General features: G+C 40.4%; 7 protein-coding genes across 7 annotated transcripts; 4 read left to right on the top strand and 3 right to left on the bottom strand.

Annotated features, from left to right (window-relative positions):
• Positions 1-1429: 1429 nt before the first annotated feature.
• GCG54_00014373 (uncharacterized protein) lies at positions 1430-2208 on the top strand (the record flags this gene model as incomplete). The annotated part of the gene is given in 3 exon segments (XM_045414211.1): positions 1430-1558; positions 1572-2150; positions 2191-2208. 3 exon segments carry the CDS (start codon positions 1430-1432, stop codon positions 2206-2208), a joined length of 726 nt encoding a protein of 241 aa, XP_045256677.1.
• A 143-nt stretch (positions 2209-2351) lies between these two features.
• GCG54_00014372 (uncharacterized protein) lies at positions 2352-2840 on the bottom strand (the record flags this gene model as incomplete). Its single annotated transcript, XM_045414210.1, has 1 exon — positions 2352-2840. One exon carries the CDS (start codon positions 2838-2840, stop codon positions 2352-2354), a length of 489 nt encoding a protein of 162 aa, XP_045256676.1.
• An 858-nt stretch (positions 2841-3698) lies between these two features.
• On the bottom strand, positions 3699-4040 carry GCG54_00014371 (uncharacterized protein; the record flags this gene model as incomplete). The annotated part of the gene is made up of 1 exon (XM_045414209.1): positions 3699-4040. The coding sequence occupies one exon, from the start codon at positions 4038-4040 to the stop codon at positions 3699-3701; it is 342 nt and encodes a 113-aa protein (XP_045256675.1).
• Positions 4041-11894: 7854 nt separating this feature from the next.
• GCG54_00014370 (uncharacterized protein) lies at positions 11895-12833 on the top strand (the record flags this gene model as incomplete). Its single annotated transcript, XM_045414208.1, has 2 exons — positions 11895-12663; positions 12751-12833. 2 exons carry the CDS (start codon positions 11895-11897, stop codon positions 12831-12833), a joined length of 852 nt encoding a protein of 283 aa, XP_045256674.1.
• A 628-nt stretch (positions 12834-13461) lies between these two features.
• GCG54_00014369 (butanediol dehydrogenase) lies at positions 13462-14786 on the top strand (the record flags this gene model as incomplete). Its single annotated transcript, XM_045414207.1, has 4 exons — positions 13462-13545; positions 13687-14369; positions 14423-14598; positions 14653-14786. 4 exons carry the CDS (start codon positions 13462-13464, stop codon positions 14784-14786), a joined length of 1077 nt encoding a protein of 358 aa, XP_045256673.1.
• A 2316-nt stretch (positions 14787-17102) lies between these two features.
• On the top strand, positions 17103-17849 carry GCG54_00014368 (uncharacterized protein; the record flags this gene model as incomplete). Its single annotated transcript, XM_045414206.1, has 3 exons — positions 17103-17403; positions 17503-17675; positions 17733-17849. The coding sequence occupies 3 exons, from the start codon at positions 17103-17105 to the stop codon at positions 17847-17849; spliced, it is 591 nt and encodes a 196-aa protein (XP_045256672.1).
• Positions 17850-18082: 233 nt separating this feature from the next.
• GCG54_00014367 (uncharacterized protein) lies at positions 18083-19024 on the bottom strand (the record flags this gene model as incomplete). Its single annotated transcript, XM_045414205.1, has 1 exon — positions 18083-19024. One exon carries the CDS (start codon positions 19022-19024, stop codon positions 18083-18085), a length of 942 nt encoding a protein of 313 aa, XP_045256671.1.
• Between the last annotated feature and the right edge of the window lie 557 nt (positions 19025-19581).

Genomic DNA, 19581 nt, shown 5'->3' with positions numbered 1-19581 from the left:
TACAGAACGGAAGCCGTTGAGTCCACGCATAATTATTCAATGGACTCGGCGAAAATACTTCTCTAGTCAGTCCAAAATCTACCGGGCATGTATTCTATGAGGATAGTGGGAGTAGGGGTCGCTTCAACGCCGAATAGAGGATATGAACAGAATACGATACAGGCAAGTCGGTAATATCTCCAAAACTATTTCTATGTTAATGGTCTGCTCTGTCAAGAGCCTCTCTGTGCCATTGCCTATGTCCGATAGACCTCACTGCCCTAAGTTGCGCTCATCAACTTTTCTTTCTGCGACAGACATCCGGGACACGAAGGCTGTGAAAGCTGATGATGGTGCCGGAGTATGCGCCCGCCGGAAAAGGCTCTACCGTTGAAATTGCTGCAAGCTAACTAAGAGGCCTCAGAGGATTTCCCCTTGCGTAGGGTGCTCGATATTGTCAAGTGTGGCTACACAGGGGCTCTTCTGCCACACATGCTGTTCATTGTGGATGCTGGGATGCCTGCAGGGACATTAAGAAGCAGCATATGATCGCCGTTTTCATGCGAAGGGATGGTGCTGTAAATCGAACAATACTTTCAACCATTTCTGAAGCCGAGAGAAGATATGTCCAACCGATGACTGGAAGTAACAGCAGGTCCGGGCGGCCTCTTATAACCTTTATCTCATTTGCATTGCTAACACAACCACAGGAACCTGACTCCCTGGTGTGGAGATCGAATGCGATTCCGGCCTTCGCTATTGAAGTGCGATATATTGCATCTCTTTGAATTGCCCCTACGTACGCGGATCCGGCATGGAACCATTCATAAGCTTCGCATTGATACGCATGCGCGATCAAATCTTTTGAAGCATATGCCAATGTTAACTCTGAGCCATCACCAGTTCTCACCCAAGAACTCTGTGACGCATCTTCTCGAGAACCCAGCGCCCTTCATGTTAATCTCAACCCATACGTCATAACCGGGCACTTTTAGTCATGTTGATCTTCGCCTTCTCGAGTCACTTATGGACTGTGCCATTCCTGTTGGTTCAACACCTTTTAGTTATATCCGTACATGCCAGCGACCATAATCCGACATATAGACAACACCAAGCTGACGATGAGAGCATCAAAACTTGCACGCATGCTTACACTTCCTGTCAGCAGCAAATGGTCTCGAAGATACCAAAGCTGCCCACAATTGTTCGTCAAGATCATGCTCTGACTTTATCTTGGGCTTTGTTGACCTTTCGAACCTTAGATGAGTCATGTGCTTGACACTGACTCCTCCACGACGACGTTGAAAGTACCAACGTCAAGCCCAGGAACTGGGATAATGTCCCGCAACGCCACGAAGTCAATCTCGTAAGAACAGTCTTTCAAATCCATATCCATTCGGAAACGGAAGTTGCCTCTTCCTTGGGGTCACTTGTGCCCAATGCATGAACTATGTACCAATGGTACCATTACAACGCTGCTTTCCTCCCGTGTCTCGGCGGCGCCACTTCGCTCAAGCTCGCGTATCACTACAAATATTACCTCGGCCAGTTCTGTGGGCCCGAGATCAACAAGTTCTCCGTCCTCATTCAAGCTCAAGGCCGGCATCAAGACTGTGCATGAAGTAGTCACAATCAACGATATGATCACGGTCACCATCGACCCAACCCCATCGTCATCGTTCGTCCCATCGACGAGGTCTAAAAATGAGAATACAAAGTCCGGCTCCAAGTCAAACATCATCAAGCCGACATCAACCACACAGCCGCCGCCCCCAGCTCAACCGTCAGAGGCGGTCTACATATTCTTCGACTGGGCCGTCTCGTCTGTAATCACGACCAACACATCCGGTGGGAAGTTTGTCATGGTCCCCCGCCTTACGAGCCTCGACGACAAAACAATTCACGACATTTGCAACGATGAGGCTGTCGGAAGCATGGGCGCTGGCATGAGAACGTCTCCTGATCCCCCAGGACTGCCCCCGAGTTTTCAGGCCAGCCAGGACATTTACGGAAAGAAGGGATGCAAGTACATTAGTGGGTACGAAATGAAGTCTGCCGGAAGATTTAGATGTGACAAGGTTCTTGAGTTCGAATGCATCACTGATCCTCAGGAGAATGAGCATATCAATTGTTCAAAGGCAGAGACACAAGAGAAGTTTTATGTGCCAAGGGTAAGATGTTTCTTTCCAGTTGGTGAATGAGTCACACCAGGACTTGGAGCATTTTTGACTTCTAATTTCATTATAATTATCGTGCCTATATCTTGACGCAACACAGCGACGTCTCCTATACACATTACATGAGATAGAATCTTGCGCAGCGTCTCGTCGTCCACCCAGGGCTTTTTTTTGGCGAATTCCACGCTTCATTTCTTAAGAGGAGCAAGCAAAGCTGAAGCGAACGGCCTGGTAAGTACCCCTCGAGCAGCTCGCGTAGTTCTCGCCCTCAACCACAGAAGGAACACAGGTCTGGATGGTCCTGTTCGTAGCCACGTCAACAACGGCCGTGACCTCTGGTTCGAGGGTCAGATCGATGTCGTCGTTCTCACAAGCCAACTCAAGGTTATAGTACGTCGTGTTTGTGGCGTCGTCGGTGATGTTGAAGGGGTTGCGGCAGATAGGGTCAACAACGTAGGTGTTGTAGGCACGTATGGAGGTCCAGGTGGCAGTGCCCTGAATTGCACCAGAGGTGTCGCAAACCTGCTGGATTTCGGATGTCTTGGTGGGGGTGAAAGGAGACCAGGCAATAAAGAGGTTCCCGTGGGGGAACGAGAAGTAGCCTAGGTTGATGGGAGGGTAGGAGGTGTTCAGGGCCGAGGCGAGGGCCACGAAAGAGGCGCCGGCGAGGGTGACGAGCTGCATTTTGATGGTGTTTGGTGAGATATCGGCCGGTATCAACGAGAGGGTTGTGAAGGTCTTGGTGATAAGAGGCGTTGAGACCGAGTTGTTGATCGTTGTTCACCTGGCACTTGATTGTTTAAATACTTGCAAAATTTTAGATCTGACCTGGCGTCGATTTTGCAGATGTTCGCCCCCAGGGCCGTTCCTAGCGTGGTGTTAGCGGTGTATGGTGGTTCCTTTCCGCCTCCTTTCCGTGCAGCTGTCGATGGGCTGAACAGGGGTAGGTACCGGTCAGAACCATATCACTGGCCGCCTCGGATAAGGTATGCTGGCGTTGGATTTCCATCCTCGCTAGCTTGGGAAAGTACGAAAGGGCTATCTCGCTAATGCCCGAGAGGCTTGTCACAGTCGATAAATGTCAACGTTGCGTGCCGATTCGATTCTTCCATCCATTGTTTGTTGGCAGAGCAGACCGTTGCGCTACACAAGCTTCGTAACGGCAGTTTACGCTATCCAGATGTGGCACAGCGCGGCAATTACCCTGCTTTTCCAAGAGCTCTAAAACCAGCTTGACCAAATACGAGCAGCTGGATGCCAGGGCGCCTAGGCTGCCGTTGTCCTGTGGGGGCAGCATGCAATCCTTCTCGTGTTGAATTGCTGGCGGCCCACTGAAATCACCTTTCTTTTTCTGATCAATCATCGGCCAGCAAAGCCATGCTCCACCAAAACCCGATCGAAGCGCCGAGGCGGCCGCCCCGTGGATATGAGAGCCGATAAGCCGATGGAAACAGAGGCATCGTCAGGGTCCAAGAAACAGCTGAATGATGATGCGATTGTTGATATGAGAGAGGATAGCATTCAAGAAGCCTACTGACGTAATCAAATGACCCTGAACATATTCGACTTAACTCCCCTCTTCAAGCCCTCCGCCTTTCCATTCTCATACTCAACTCCAGCAGCGCCACCCTCACCGGACATGCCCTCAAGCTTCAGTCGCAGCTCTTCATCCAACTCTGCCATTGTCTTCTTTCCCTTGACCGTTATTTCTCGCATTTCCTGCGGTCGCTGAGATAATTCAGATGGAGGGGTGTTTTGGCTTTTGTGAGTTGTCGCGGCGGTGGACAAGTGGGCTGACGCGACAGGAGCTGTTGACGCGACTGAGCATCGTCTTGCTGCGGCACGGAGACAGCCAGGTGACGCTTTTGACAACAATGCACTCATAATGATGAGAATTCTGGGTGGCAGATGACTTTTTGGGGCTCTTTCCAAGTTGCCTCTTTTCAAGTTGTCTGATGGTGCTGATGATGATAGGTTTTAGGTTCGGCGATGAATTTATTCATCTTGTGGTGATATCATCATTCCACAATTAATGTTTCCCGGGTGGTCTGTGCTTTTTGCTTGAGAAGGCAGCCATAAACAAGGGTTGCCGAACATCGTGGCCACACGAAGGATAGAAGCATCCCAGCTCTTCTGTGTAGAGCAAGCCAAAACCTCCTCTTCTCTTCTTACGACAAGAACTCCGCACCGTAGATTTGCGTCTTCATCGATGGAAGCCCCAGCTGCCTCCGAATACGTAGACGTTCTCTTTTTCAACCAGACTGCGACCTGGGCCTGAATGAGTCAGTGCGTGCTGGATCACTTCAGTAAATTTGAGATTCAAGCTGCAGGCAGCGCAATAGCGAGGGACTTTGGTGATGATGCACCTCATTGATCAGCGAGGCCCTACCCACTGAGTAATTTTCCGACTCTACCACCTAGGCAATCATCTTGTAGCTCTCAGCTCACGCTGATCAAACCGCCCTGACTGTGGCGGTGTCGCTGTCCCTTAGTGTTGGTCTCACAGGACTAGCTAGCTGGTAAGGGTCACTGTGGGCAGTAAATATCGTATTATATTGACTGCGTTAGTGGTGATATGTATGTGGTTAACTGCGTTAGAGGTAGCGGCTACGATCGCGGCGTTAATCACAGAGGGCAGTGCCTTACATAATCGCTAATTATATAAGGCGTACCTAGCTTAATTAACGTTATAATAGGCTAGTATTACTAACACTAGTAACTTTCTCTTTTTACTAGCGTTAATATAGTTAATAGTAACTATAGTATAGTTTAAAAAAAAGTTATTAAATAATATATAATATAAAAAGTAATAATTATTAGTAATTATAGTAATTACTTATAACCCCTACTATAGTAGTTACTCTATAACTATTATTTAATCCTACCTTAAGCTAGTACTAGTAATTAGTACTACTTAGGTTTATATAACTTATCCCTCTATTTATATTATTATAAAGTTTATATTAAGGAAGTATATAAAGTATTAATTAAACTTTACTTTAGTAAAGGTATTAGTGAGGTTATTATTACTATTAATCTATTATATTTTATATAGTTTATAGTATTTATATAACTACTATAGAGCTATAATATTAATTATTAAACACTTCTCCTTTATAAAACCTAACTTAATAAAGTATTTATATAGTAAATATAAGTTAGTATAGATAATAGTAGGTATTAGAAGTAAGCTAAGCTATTTAGTAATTATTTAGAGAGTTATAGAGATAGTATAAGCTATATTAATATTAGTAACTATACTATAGACTTTAGAGGCTAGTATACTTTAAGTAACTTATTTACTCTTTATTAAACTAAAGTAGATAATATTACTATTAATTATAAATTTATTCTTATTAGAAGGGGTTTTATTAGTGAGAATAATAGTAAAACTAAGCTATAATATAAGGTTAGTGTTATTAGTGAATAAGCTATTAATAAAGATAAGGAGTTTAATAGTTAATAAGTTAATAGGTATAAATATTAATCCTTATACTAGTAAATCTATTTACTACTATAGTTATATATTAAAGGCCTTAATATTATTAGGTAAGGGGTTTTAATACTAAGTAGTAGTTAAAAGATTATAATATACTTTAGGCTAGTAAATTAATATAATATATATACTATATATATATTATTTAATATATTACTTCTTAATAGTATTAGGGGTAGTATTAGCGTTAATAAAGGTAAGCTTCTTACTTTAGCCCTTTTAGTAGAGAATAATTATACCTAACTTATTAATACTAATAATACTACTATTAAATATTAGTAGTTAGTTAATAATAAGTTATTACTTAGCTTTTACTATAAATAAAGCTTTAGTTAGAGCTTTATCTTTATAAACTAAGAATTTAGTATTAATAAAGCTTAAAGTATTATTAGTTTATATATTAATAACTATAAAGTTAGGGTTAACTATTAAAAGGACTAAAAAGTAGGAGTTATAGTTTAAAGTAACTATCTAGAGAACTTCTCTATAGTAATAGCTATATATAGCTTATTAATAAGTACTAGCTTTAGTAATACTATAGAGTAGCTTAATAACTCTTATAATAATACCTTCTAGGTATTAGTTATAAATCTAGATAAGTAAGTATATTAGAATTATTCTATTAAGCTTTATTATTAATTAGATATATACCTATATTATATTATAAAACTAGAGGATCTTATTAGAAAGTAGTAACTATAATGTAATAGTAAGGATAAAGTATTAGCTTATATACTATATTATTAGTAATTATATTAAGATTACTTCTATACTATTATTAGTATATCCTTAGATAATAAAGTAGGACTTCTTATAAAGTTTATTAGTATTCTTACTTTTAATCTTATTAACTATTTATAATTAGAAGATATAGATATTTATATACTTAATAGGGTTATATATAATTATCTTAAAAATACCTTAATTAATAAGTCTTTTAACTTTAGCTTTATTAAATTACTTAAAGGGGTAACTAAGTATATTAATCTTACCTACCTTATAGAACTATATAGCTAAGTTAAGGTTAGTATATTCTTTATTAATTAAAAAGACTTTATTAGTAGTAAAAAATATAGTAGTAGTATTAATATTATTAACTTTTAATATAAAGTTAATATTAAAGGTAAGGTTAATATTAACTATTTTTATTATAAATATCTATTTTTATAAACTTTAGCGTAGCTTACTTAGAGGTAGCTTTAGGCATTCTTCTCTCTTATAAAGCTAGCTATATTAGTATAGTAGTAATAGTATTAGCGCTAATAATCTTTCTTAGTCTTTTTTTACTAGTGTTATTAGTACTTTAGAGGTATTTAGTAGAGAGTTAGTATTAATAATATCTTTATCTAAGTTATTAGAAAAAAGCTTAATATAGGTTAATTAAAACGTTCTTAGTCTATAAAGTAAGTTAAATATATAGTCCTCCTTATTAATAGAAAGAAGCTTATATAGGCTAGCTTAGCTCTTATTCTTATACTATATAAGAATATCTAACTATAGTAGGAGGGTAAATATTAATAATATATTTAAGCTATTATAGAGGGTAAGGGTATTAGAGACTTATTACTTAGTATATATATAGTAGAGTTTATTAGTAGCTTTTTATATAGCTTCTTAATACTTTATAATACTTAGAGATAGTATTAAATCCTTAATTACTTAAAAGTAGATACTAAAGATAAATAGGGTTAGGATCAAACTATTAAGCCTAATAGTGTTATTAATAGTCTTAATAGTTATCTATAAAGCTTACTTATAAGGGATAGAAGGGTCTTTAGTATAGATAATATTATAGGTATAGTATAGAGTAATATAATAATATTTAACCTTACTAATACTATAGTAAGTTTTAATAAGGACTTCTTTAATAGTAATTACTAAGGTATAAGTAATATACTTAAATTTATAACTATAGAAGTTAATACTAGTATCTATAGTAATAAAGTTAGGAGGGCTTTAGTAGATATTAATCTAATATATATATAGAGCCTCTTAAGTATATTAAGCTAATAGATCTTTAAGGAAATAGGCTATATTAAAGCTAGTAGTACTATTAATAATATAGAGTATTAGCTTATTACTATTAAGATATATAATATCTATAAAGATCTTATAGTTAAATTTATAGTTATTATATAGAGTGAATCTAAACCTTTTAGGTTAACTAGTATAGAGTTAATAGTACTAGTAGACCTTAGTTAGATAGATAAAGAGGCTTTTATTAACCTTATACTTAGCCTTAGTAAGGATATATTAGAGTCTAGTAACTAATAAGTAGCTAAAATAGTAGTAGAGTTATTAAAGTTTAACCTTATTAAAGTAGTAGTAAGTAACTAACTATTCCTATTAGAGAAGTATCTAGAGATACCTCTATTTATAGATAACTAGAACTTTAAGGTCTCTCTACTTTATAATATTATTAAAGTTATTAAATATAACTTCTATCTTATCTATATTATAAAGGTAATATAGGAAAGGTATATTTATTAATATAATATAAAAGGTAATAAAACTAAATAGTATAAGGACTTTAATAGATCCTAAAGAGTAGATAAAGTTACTAGGGCTAAATCTAATAGTAACTACTCTTATAGTATTAACTTTAAGGTTTAGTATTAATTATTAAAATATAAAGACCTAAGGCTAGCCTACTATTAAATATTTAGAGGTACTAATATTAAGTAGGATACCTTAGAAGATTATTAATCTATACCTTCCCTTAAGAGAGAACTATAAAGTATATTCTTTAAACTTAATTATAATATATAAATCCTACTTAATAATAGTATAGAAGGTAGTATTATTACTTAACGCATTAATAACTTTAAAGCTATTAAAAATAATACTAATAAAGTAAGAGGTAAGAAATTATTAATTTTTATTATTTAAGCTATCTAACTTATACTAGCTATCTTTAGTATTAGAGTTATTAATATTAAGAGTACTAAAGTAGTTTAATATATCCTTATTATAGCTATTAATAGGAAGGTTATTAATACCTTTAATACCTTTATACTATACTAAAAAGTAATTAAAGGTAGGGGTAGAGGTATCCTTATTAATATATATTTACTTAAAGTAGTTAAAAGCTTTATAGTGATCTTTAGTAGGGTACTTTATTAACTAGTAACCTATCTTACTATAAATATAGTACTTCTTTTTAGATTTAGGAAGTATAGGTTAAGGGTAATATTAATTATAAAGTATATATAGGTAATAACTAAATTAAGAACTATAACTATAACTATTATATTAATAATTAGTTTAGTATTAGTTATTAATAGAAGCTAGATTTATTATGAAATACTTATAAGCCTAGTTTTATATTATAATACTAATAGATAATTAAAACTAATTAGTAATACTTTTATAGTCTTCAGTAGGGCTTATAAAAGCGTAATTATACTTAGGTATACCTTAGTAAGTACTAAAAACCTAATTATAAAGGGTATTATTAAAGTAGTAGATAGTAGAGAGGGTATATTAGATAGTAATAAGCTTATTAAATATTATCTTAAGGTACTCTATTTTAGTTTTATTAAGGTTCTCTAGGATTATATAGTTAAGAGTAGTATTACGCTACTTAGAGAGATATATTTAATAAAACTCTTTAGTCTTAAAGTAGGTTTTAACTTTAGTAATTAAGCTAGTAAAGTTAATAGGTATATTATTACTATAGAGCTTATTATAGTAGTAGTTAAATACCTTACCCTTAAGTATAATAGAGAAGGCGCTTAAGGTTTAAAATTAGTTAATACCTACCTTAATATAGTAATTCTTAAAGATAAGAAGCTTAAAGTTAAAGATATTATATATATTACCTCTAAAGTATATACTATTATAATATAACTTTATAAGATCTATAAGTTAATAAAGGGATAGTTAGTTAAGTATAGCTAGGTTAACTAAGTTATAGTTAGTAATATTAATATTAAAGTTACTTAGAGGGATAAAAGTAGTTAACTAGTAGGTTTTAGAAGGAATTAATCTATCTTAAGTAGAGCTAAAAGATAGTATTATACTAATAAGGGTATAAGTAGAGTTAACTAGGGGTACTAAGGGAGGTTTAAACTTAATACCTTAAATATTATTAAAGAAGTTAGTATTTCTAATAGCTTTCTTAAAGGTAGTAATCTTAGAGGCTTTATTATTAATCTCCTCTATAGTCTATTTATAGAAGTCTTAATAAAGAGTAATATAGATATTAAAGGTAATAAAAGTACTATTTATAATAATATAGATTCTATTAGTAATAAAGAAGTCTCTAAAGTCCTTTATAGTAGTAAGGTTATAGTAAGTAAAAGTAGATTTTAGTACCTCTTTAAAATTAGTATATATTTAACTTTAGAGGGTAGAGCTAATAAAGCTATTAAGTTAGTAATACTTTATATTAAATAGAAAGTATAAAGTAAGTTACTATTAAGTAGTAGTATTTAACTTTAAGTTAATATTACTAAGTTTTCCTTAAACATTATAATTAACTATACTATAAACCTAAGTAGGGATAGGGATAAAGTAGTTACTAACTAGAGGGCTAAGAGGAGGTAAAGGGGGTAAAAGGGGTAATAATTCTAAGTTAGAGGAGTTAGCTATTATTAAAGGGAGTTATTAATAAAGTGAGGTATTAAGTTAAGTAGTAAATAAGGTTTATTATACTATAATTATAAAAAGCTTAACTAAGAACTAAAATAACTAAAACTTATTTATTTAGTAGATAATTTATTACTCTATTACTTATTTAACTTAATATAACTTAATAGTAGTTAAAGATAGAGGTATAAAGGCTAAAGAGGGCTTTTACTAAAGTAAAAGAAGAGTATTATAGAAAGTAGTTAAAGAAAATAAGTAAGGTTTAATAAATAATATTATTAATAAAGTAGTAGACTCTTAAGGATATAAAGATAGTATAATAGTATTATAGAAGGAGTATAAATTAATAAAGTTAAAAAATAGTAAAAAATTCTCTTTTTAATTAGTAGTTAGTAGTTAGTATTTAGTAGTTAAGTAGTAGGAAAATTTTTATAGTAGGGTATACTACACACTATATATAAGTAGTTATTATTAAATAAACTTAAAGTAGCTATTTACTATTAATATTAACTTAGCGAAGAAGAAGGTAGTTAAAAACTATTAAAAATAAGGTAATCTCTTATTTATTTATATAGTATGAAAACTCTATTTATAAGAAGTAGAAAGTTAAGAGAGGTAGTTAGTGAAATAAGAAGTTAACCTTATTATTAATTATAAGTTAATAAGTTAATATTAATATTAAGGGTTAGGTATATAATAGATACTTTTTAAGTAGGAAGTAGGAGTAATTACTAAAAGTATTTTAAGTAGGATAGATTATCTCTTAGGTTATATTATAACTACTTCTATTAAGTATAAAATTAGAGGCTATAAAGGCTATTATTATAATCCTACTATTATTAATACTATAGGGAGATATTACTTAATTCTATTAATACTAGTAATATTAGTATTAATATACTTTTCTTAGAGATTAGAAGAGGGTAAGTTTAAAGTAGTTTAAGTAATATAAGTTATCTTTTTTAAAATTTATAACTACTTTATTAGTATAGGTTAATTAATTAAGTATTCCTAAGTAGAATAGATCTAAATAAATATTAATAAAACTACCTCTTCTAGAGCTTTACTAATCTATAGTTAATTAATATATTATATAGTAGTAACTATAAAGTTAACTACTAATTAGTATTAGTCTTATAGGACTAGCTAGCTAGTAAGGGTTACTATAAGTAGTAAATATTATATTATATTAACTATATTAGTAGTAATATATATATAGTTAACTGCGTTAGAGGTAGCGGCTACGATCGCAGTATTGATCGCGGAGGGCGGTGCCTTATGTAATCGCTGATTACGTAAGGCGCGCCCAGCTCGATTAACGCTGCGATGGGCTGGCGTTGCCGACACTTAGTAACCTAAGCTCCGTTTAGTAGCAAGGAGTAGATCCTTAGCGCTCATGTTTGCCAATGACGGCAGCCTTTGAGCTAGTTTTGCCCCGTCTCACAGCGTCTTTGAATGCCTTACAGGGCACACTATTTTGCTTGGCGACTGTGCTGTCACCCTGAAAAAGGCATGAAGATTGCAACTCATATCACAGCCACACGTCGCTCCCGTGAGAAGCGGCCGCCTTCTGCAAGCAGTCGCGCGATCATCTCAAGACCAGTGATCCATGAGAAATACTTATTCTCCCCCAATTCCTCACCTCGGGCATCATGAACATGTTCTGCAAGCCTCCAATTCACCCTGCCGAATTCACCCTGCCAAATTTACCCTACCGAACCCCGCTGAAACAACAGATTCTACTACACATAACTCCACTGAGCCCAGTATCGCCTATCATGTCGTCCATGCTCGATGTCGGCGATGTTCAACCCCCGGCCTACGATGACACAGTCAACGAGTCGAGAGCACAGTTAAGCTGCGGCGAGACCCCAACCTTCTATCTGGACCGCACGACCATCTTCGCCAACACGGACCCACCACGCGCCCTGTATGAGCTGAGCAACAACGTTTGTGAGGCCAAGTCGTTGGTGTATGGGGTACAGAAAGTGGCGTACAGGGTCACACAAGCAGCTGGTGGAGACAAGATCAGGACTCGGCTGGACCACATTTACGATTTCTCGCTCGATCCCCTTGCAGGGCTCGAATCTTCAAAGCTCGCCGACGCGGTCGTAATCGAGGGAAAGATGAACTCCAAGAGAACATACAAGGATATTCATCTCGTGCCCGGAGTCTCTTCGTGGAAGGTCAAAGACCACTTCAAAGCCGGGGAGAGCGTCATGCATAAGCTGAAGCACGCCGATGAGATCCAATGGAAGAACATGAAGGGCGAAATCATCGCTGTTGAGACTGTGGCAAAGCGCGACGCCGAAAAGAAGTTGAGCTGTTTTCCCCAACTTGAGATCAAGATGGCCATGGATGACAAGGAGATGGATCTTTTGGTTGCCTCATGGATGGCGCGCGTGTGGCGCCAGTCTGCCAGTGAGTTGAAGGAACCAATGAATTGGCAAGACTGTGAGTATTCTCGGCTCAATTATCCCAATCGTTCTGCTGACAATAGATATGTAGTCAAGACGATGTCGAAGAATGCATTTGGAACCAAGGGAAATCGCTTCAGCGTTTGGGATCTCAATCCGGGAAAGCTGTTTTAATCGTGCAATCGGATCGAAGGTCAATATGGCGCACGTGGACGATAAAAAAGGTCATGCTATGCCTTGGATGATGTTCTTTAAAGGTGTTCTAGATACCCTTGTATTTGATTTGATAGTCTCCGTCGCACAAGATTGAAGCATTGCTGCTAGGCAATTAGTAGTAGCTGTAGATATCAATAGAGATGGTGCTTGCAGGGATCAAGCTCTGGAGCCACCTCTCAAAGGGGCCAATTTTCAACAACACAGGCAAAACGCGTCATCGTTCAACGTAGAACCAGCCTGTCGGTATGCGCAGGATCCTCATCGCTCGCAGTGTGTCGTTCCAACAAGGACGACATCCTTGGAAACACTCGCCAAGCACGTGGCCTGACGGTGCGGGGCAATGAAACGGACTTGTTGGTGTTGCTGATCGTACGATGGCACACCTGATAACTATTTCCGCCATGATGCCGGGGAGAGTTCCGGATCTCGCAACTTTGGCACGGCGGAAGTAACGCCACAAGGAGGGGGCCATAAGTAGTCCATCACCGTGCTTCCGTTCGTCCAGCATTAAGACGGAAACCCAACCACTACCTCCCATCATCCCAAATTCATTCTTCACCCACACCTAAAATCGAATATCAACAACATGCGAGCGGCAAGATACTACGGCAAAGAGGACATCCGCATCGAACAGATCCCGGAACCTCCCTGTGGACCCAACCAGATCAAGGTAAGACGAAGCTACAGCTCCCTCCGCACTTGACATCCAGTCCCCAGCAACCTTCAGCACCCCGCGCGGGGAAAACGCATTGCAACACAGTGACATTTTTTCTGGAGTTTAACCCTGAACTTACCACCTTTCTGACCCCAGATCGCCCCGGCATTCGTCGGAATCTGCGGAACCGATCTCCACGAATACCTCGGCGGCCCCAACTTCTGCCCCGCATCCAGGCACCCCGTCACAGGCGATACCATCCCGGTCACCCTCGGCCACGAATTCTCAGGCGTCATCAAGGAGATCGGTTCTGATGTGAAGGCCGAGGGCAACATCAAGGTCGGCCAGCCATGCGCGGTGCAGCCGACGGTCTACTGCGGAAAGTGCGCCGCCTGCACAAGCGGGGCGGAGAATGCCTGCCACACCGGCGGCTTCATCGGGCTCAGCGGCGGGGGCGGCGGGCTGAGTGAGGCGGTTTCCGTGCCTGCTGACCAGGTGTTCCCTTTACCCGACGGCGTGCCACTCGAGCTGGGCGCGCTGGTGGAGCCGCTTTCAGTCTCTTGGCATGCCGTGTCTGCCGGGAACGTCACGCCTGATTCGACGGTGTTGATCATGGGCGGCGGACCGATCGGGCTTGCGGCGGTTCTGTGCTTGATTGCGAAGGGAGTGAAGAAGATTATCGTTTCGGAGATTGCGACTGCTCGCCAGAACTTTGCGAGGGAGTTCGGCGCCACTGACATTATCAACCCGAAGGAGCAGGATGTTGTCAAGGAAACGTTTGCGATAACAAATGGCATTGGTGCAGATGTTGTTTTCGACTGTGCTGGGGTACCCGCTAGGTAAGTTGCAGTTCATGGTTCCGTTCAGAGGATATCAACTAACGCCTCGCCAGTGTTCAGGCTGCATGTCTCGCAGTGAAGACCCGAGGAACAATAGTCAACGTAGCTATTTGGGAGAAGGAAATACCCTTCAACCCCAACTGGATCACGTGGCGAGAGAGCTCGTATAAGTCGGTCTTGGGATATCAAAAGGCAGACTACCAGGCTGTCATCGACAACCTGAGAACTGGTAAGTAAATAGCACAACTTCCAGGAAAGTCACCGGCTTACAAAACGGATTAAGGGGCTCTAAAGCCAGCATCGATGATCACTCGCAAGATCCCCCTCGACGACTTGATTGATAAGGGGATCAAGGCCCTCATTACAGACAAAGACAATCAAGTCAAGGTTTTGGTTGATGTAAATGCAAGCTTATGAGAAAACATCTGATATCGGGTGTTTCATTTTCTCGAAGTCGCAGTGATAGTAATGATTTCAGGAGTATTTACAGCAATATTATGCCACGATTCCTATGTCATGGCAATGACGGGACCTCCACTTATAAGGGGACTTCTCATTTGTGCAAAAACATCCACACGTGTCTTCCGTCATGATGACGCTTTACAGCTTTAAGTCTTGCTGCCCTCGTTGTCGTTATTATGGATCGTTATTATTATTATCATCTTTTCCTTTTTATTAATTTCATTATGAGTGTGATTAGCCGGACTATTTATTTTCTGTAATTATCATCCGCCGTATAAGTAGTTGAAAATATTCGGGATGTAAAGTAGGTACATAGACGGAGAAAGGTGGGTGGTCTGTAAATACATTTTCTTCATCTACTCTACTCATTAACCTACTGGGAATCTCATGCAAATGAAGGCGGCCGAGTCCACGCCATTCAGTGGCCTGTATGGCATTATGGCCGGGAAGTGCCGCAATCATCAAGTTCAGGTCCGGCTTCCTTCTGGTGAACGCCCTGTCAAATCATATATGCCTGTGGCTGGCCAGTTATCAATCAATTTCAGACTTTAACAAGCGATCAATGGGACAGATTCGAATCATAACCCTCGCTGACTTGGATTCAATCTTGCAGGTGCCTCCAGGGTCAGATTAGCCGCACCTCATGTGAAGCCTTAGGCAGAAGGATGACATGAGAATGAAGTAACAATCTGACACTGGCGGTCCCTGTTGTGGCAACCCGCCCTTCCCAAATGCAGACTTACGAAAAATTACATCCAGAAATCTGTCGCACAAATGGGGACTCTCCCCTGTGGGACATTCCGAACTTATCAGACTTGCAGTTTGCTGCTTCGAGCCGATTGGTGGCATTTTCTTCCAACTCTTCAAATGGCGCCTGGGTCAAAGTAAGAAAAGAATCCTTGTGTAACTCCCCTTTGGAAATTGTACAACTGCCGTTCTTTCCTGTGTTACATTTCCAGACTCGTCTTCACATGGTCGCAAAGTAGTCGACATTGGAGATGACCATCCCTTTCATAGAAATGTACATTCACCGGGGTTTCAGTTCATCCGCCACTGTAGTTACAACGACCGGCGACCGGCCTCGCGGACCACTATCTCCGATCAAGTTCCAATTCATTCTGACATCGTCTGCAATGGCATACGCCACAGCTGTACGTCCGAGGCAGAGCCTACATTACTGTTCCAAAGTTCCTTTCTGAGCATACCTTGCGATTCCGAGAATGGAAGGTAACTTCCAATATTCAGCTGTCCCCACAAGGCAGCCGTCAACTGAATCCTAAATCACAACCCCTCAGCTGACTGGCGTCTTGGCACCACAACCAATACGGTTAAGAGGAGGCTCGATGCAACCATCCAACCTATACCCATACCTAGCGGCAACGTACTGACAAAGCAGCGATCGACCGACGGAGCGAGCTTACGACGATTGCCTCAAGGGATGACTTGTTTTCGGGATGTATGTAAATCGAGAATGGGTGCTTCCAACCCGTATTGGAACTGAATTGATATTCACCTTCTGTGCATGGAGGGCCACCTAGCTTCAACTAGAATCACTACCAGGTAATCAACAGTTCATCAAGTATTGTCCCGGTAAATACTATTGTACGTGTCTGATTCTGCTCTTGAATAGATGCGTTCAGCAGTAGCACAATCCTTTTAAAGGGAAAATTGCCTCTCGAGAGACGGGTGTGCATGATGACAGCATACAAAGTAAAAACTTGAAACTGAACTGATTGGTTGTGCAGCAGGTAATGCAAATGCATGGGTGGATAACGGCCTCATAGGGAGTTTAGTTCCAGAACATCGATGACTGTGCCTGATGACAGCATTTCAGGGTTGCAATAAGTGCTTAATCCTATCAAGCAACTGACTATCGATGCCATCTGCAGCCTAATCAAGCGTTCACTGGTGCTTCCGTGCCCATGCGATGCTTACTTTATTGATCATCAGCACTAAAATCGGTCAGGCAGGCTGCGAGATGTTTGTGCACAAGCTAATAACAACCTGCTGTCTTTTGATGCATCACCTTGCGATGTCCATGCTGCGCCTTCGAGATGCTGTAGTTCAGGACCTTTGGAGTGGGATCGGAAGAACTTTGGAGTCAACAATAGCATGCAACATCATTCCAAAGTGAGTCTCATGGAATTTCTCATTCCTGGTTTTGTCTATAAAAGCCTCGAACGTTCCCGTGTAAGTCGATTGAAGTTTCACTCATCCACAGCACTATCAATCTCATCTTCAATCTTCTTCCTCCCACAGTCAAAACTCACAATGCTCGGCCTCAAGAACACTTCAGTTGCCCTGCTTGCCTTGTTCAGCACCGTCTCCCTGGCCGTGCCGACATCCAGCGATGCGGGTATGCTTTCGGCCCGCCAAATCGACACCAGCGACTGGGTTCCCTTCGAGTTCCAGGGCAAGACACTCAAGGTTAACCCTGCTGCTCTCAACATTACCAAATCACCTGACGAGGTTTCCGTTGCCGTCATCACGAACGACTGCTGCGGTGGTAGCAGCTTTGTGGGCACTGGGGCCCCGTACCCAAACGTTGGCGACTGCGCCGTCATTCGCGACTGTAAGTAAACAACATACCCCATCTCCTCAAGCATAGGTGCTTCATACACTGAAGCCTGTTACGTTCAGACCCTTCAGGTTAACTAACTACGATGTTCAGGGGCCTACACACTCAACGCCTACTGGTCTATCTGGACGAACACCCCAGACTACCACGGTGTCGTGGTGTACGGCACTTGCGTCTTTGGAGCTGGCACCAGAAATACCTATGACACTTACATTGGATCATCCGATATTGGTGACCTCGTCCGGGATGCCATCAACGGCCACTCTGTGCGTTTCCCTATGATCTGCAGCAATGCTATTCCAAATCTTTGACTGATGCAATAGCAGGGCAACGGCGTCGTCAATTGTGCCGGCGACATGGGATGTGAGAACCAGTGCACGCAATCTGGCTGCCCGTTTTCCGGACGCTCGGCTGTATTTTGGAAGATGCAGCACAACTGATGTGACCAATCATAACCCCATTAGCAACAGGATGGAAAAGGCGATGGAAATGTCTTTTAAAACGTAACACACAAGAATCTCCTTGGACGGCAGGCTTTATTTGTGGAAGATGAATGGATTCCATTGGATTATATGCTCGTGTCTTAGTAGCCCAGCGCTGTGTCTTTCAACAAGTATAGCCGGCGCTGCCCGAATACGATGTATCGCATTGTCTTTTTGACTTTCATGCCCCGTCAGTAGCTGACCAGAAATTCAACAGTCTCTTTCTCGTTTTCGTCGTAAAGGACCTCGCGGTCTCTGATCCACTGGAACAAGTAGGATCCGCAGGGGCTTCTGATCCCAAAGGGATTCAACTCCACAAGCTCAACTCTCCGAGTATCTTCATTGTAGAGGAGGTCAAAAGACATCCCCTGTGCCATCAGCATCCTGTCGTTCTCATCTTTGCTCTTCACATCCGCCAATATCTGCCGTGTGATGTGCTCCGCCTGTTGACAGATTTTGTGAATGATGGCGTTTTGCTCGCCTTCTGGGCTAGTCGCAAAGCGCCACGGCTTGTGCCAATGGTACTGACTGATGCCAGTGATACTGCAATCGCCAGTTCGACAGAAAACTCTGTACTCCCGTTCCGAAGCCATACGCGGGTCAAAGGGCAAGAAGAAAAGTTCGACTGTCTTCATACTGCCAAGACAGTCTTCTAGCGCAGCGCGACATCGCCCGGAGGTGACGAGTCTGAGGATGATCTCCTCGACTGAGTGGAGTGACATTTTTCCGGGTATCTTGTGTGCTCCGTCTTTCGGTGAGCAAGCATCCAAGCGGACAAAGAGGCCCTCTGGAGGGAAGCGCAACGTTGAGAGTGCAGGCGCAATCTCATCGTTGAGATCTTCGGCCATCGTGAGATTGACTCGCTTGACTTGAATGGAGGCGCTGCAGGCGTCGTGAAGTAGGCGCGCTTGGGATCGAGTGAAGCTGACTTTCTGGACAACATCGGAGCTTAGATTTCGTGAAGCGAGAATGAGTGGCAGCCACCTTTCGTAGGAGTATGGCTCGTTCGAAGTTCTACCCTTATCAGGGGCCTCATCTTCGGAGTGGAAGCACGTGTTGAAATTTGATGGCTTGCCTGTGTCAATGTCGGCTTGGACTGCGGAGAAGTCGATTCGAGTTTTGATACACTGCATCGTCGCGTAAGATATCAGGACTGTTACGGTTTGGTGATAAGGCGTAGATTGCTAGTACAGTTGTGTTTTCTTTTAAATTCCCCCGACATCAAAGGTCGAAGACGTGGAATGAACAGCGCTTTTGTTGAGTAAGGTAGGTACATAGATTGATGCAGTGAATCGGAGAAAGTGCGACTGCCCACAAAGGTCGGTCAGTACCCAAGACCTGAGCAAGTGGACAACCAGACCCAGCAAGAACTCAAATCCAGCCACAACCAGACTGATTCGTTAAAAGGTATGCCGAAAGCTGGATTGAAGTTGGTATTAAGAGACGTAGTATTCTTTCAAAAAGTGTAGGAAGTGTATGGCTACTCGCTAGGTGCACGTCCTTTTAAACAGATCGAGACGGCCAAATTAGCTTCCCAGGTTCGTCAAGAGTTTTGCTATCCGGGCGGATACTTTTAGCGAACCGGGCGGGTAGTGGATATACGACGATAGGGACGATCGACGACGACGACGACGATAATAACGATAGCGATAATAGCGACGATAGTAATAGGGATAGAGAGAAGGATAGG

The sequence above is a fragment of the Colletotrichum gloeosporioides genome, assembly GCF_011800055.1.
Source record: "Colletotrichum gloeosporioides strain Lc1 chromosome Unknown consensus_114, whole genome shotgun sequence".
In the NCBI taxonomy this organism is placed as follows: domain Eukaryota; kingdom Fungi; phylum Ascomycota; class Sordariomycetes; order Glomerellales; family Glomerellaceae; genus Colletotrichum; species Colletotrichum gloeosporioides.
Note: the sequence above shows the minus strand (reverse complement) of the source record. Positions and strands in the feature narration are given on the sequence as shown.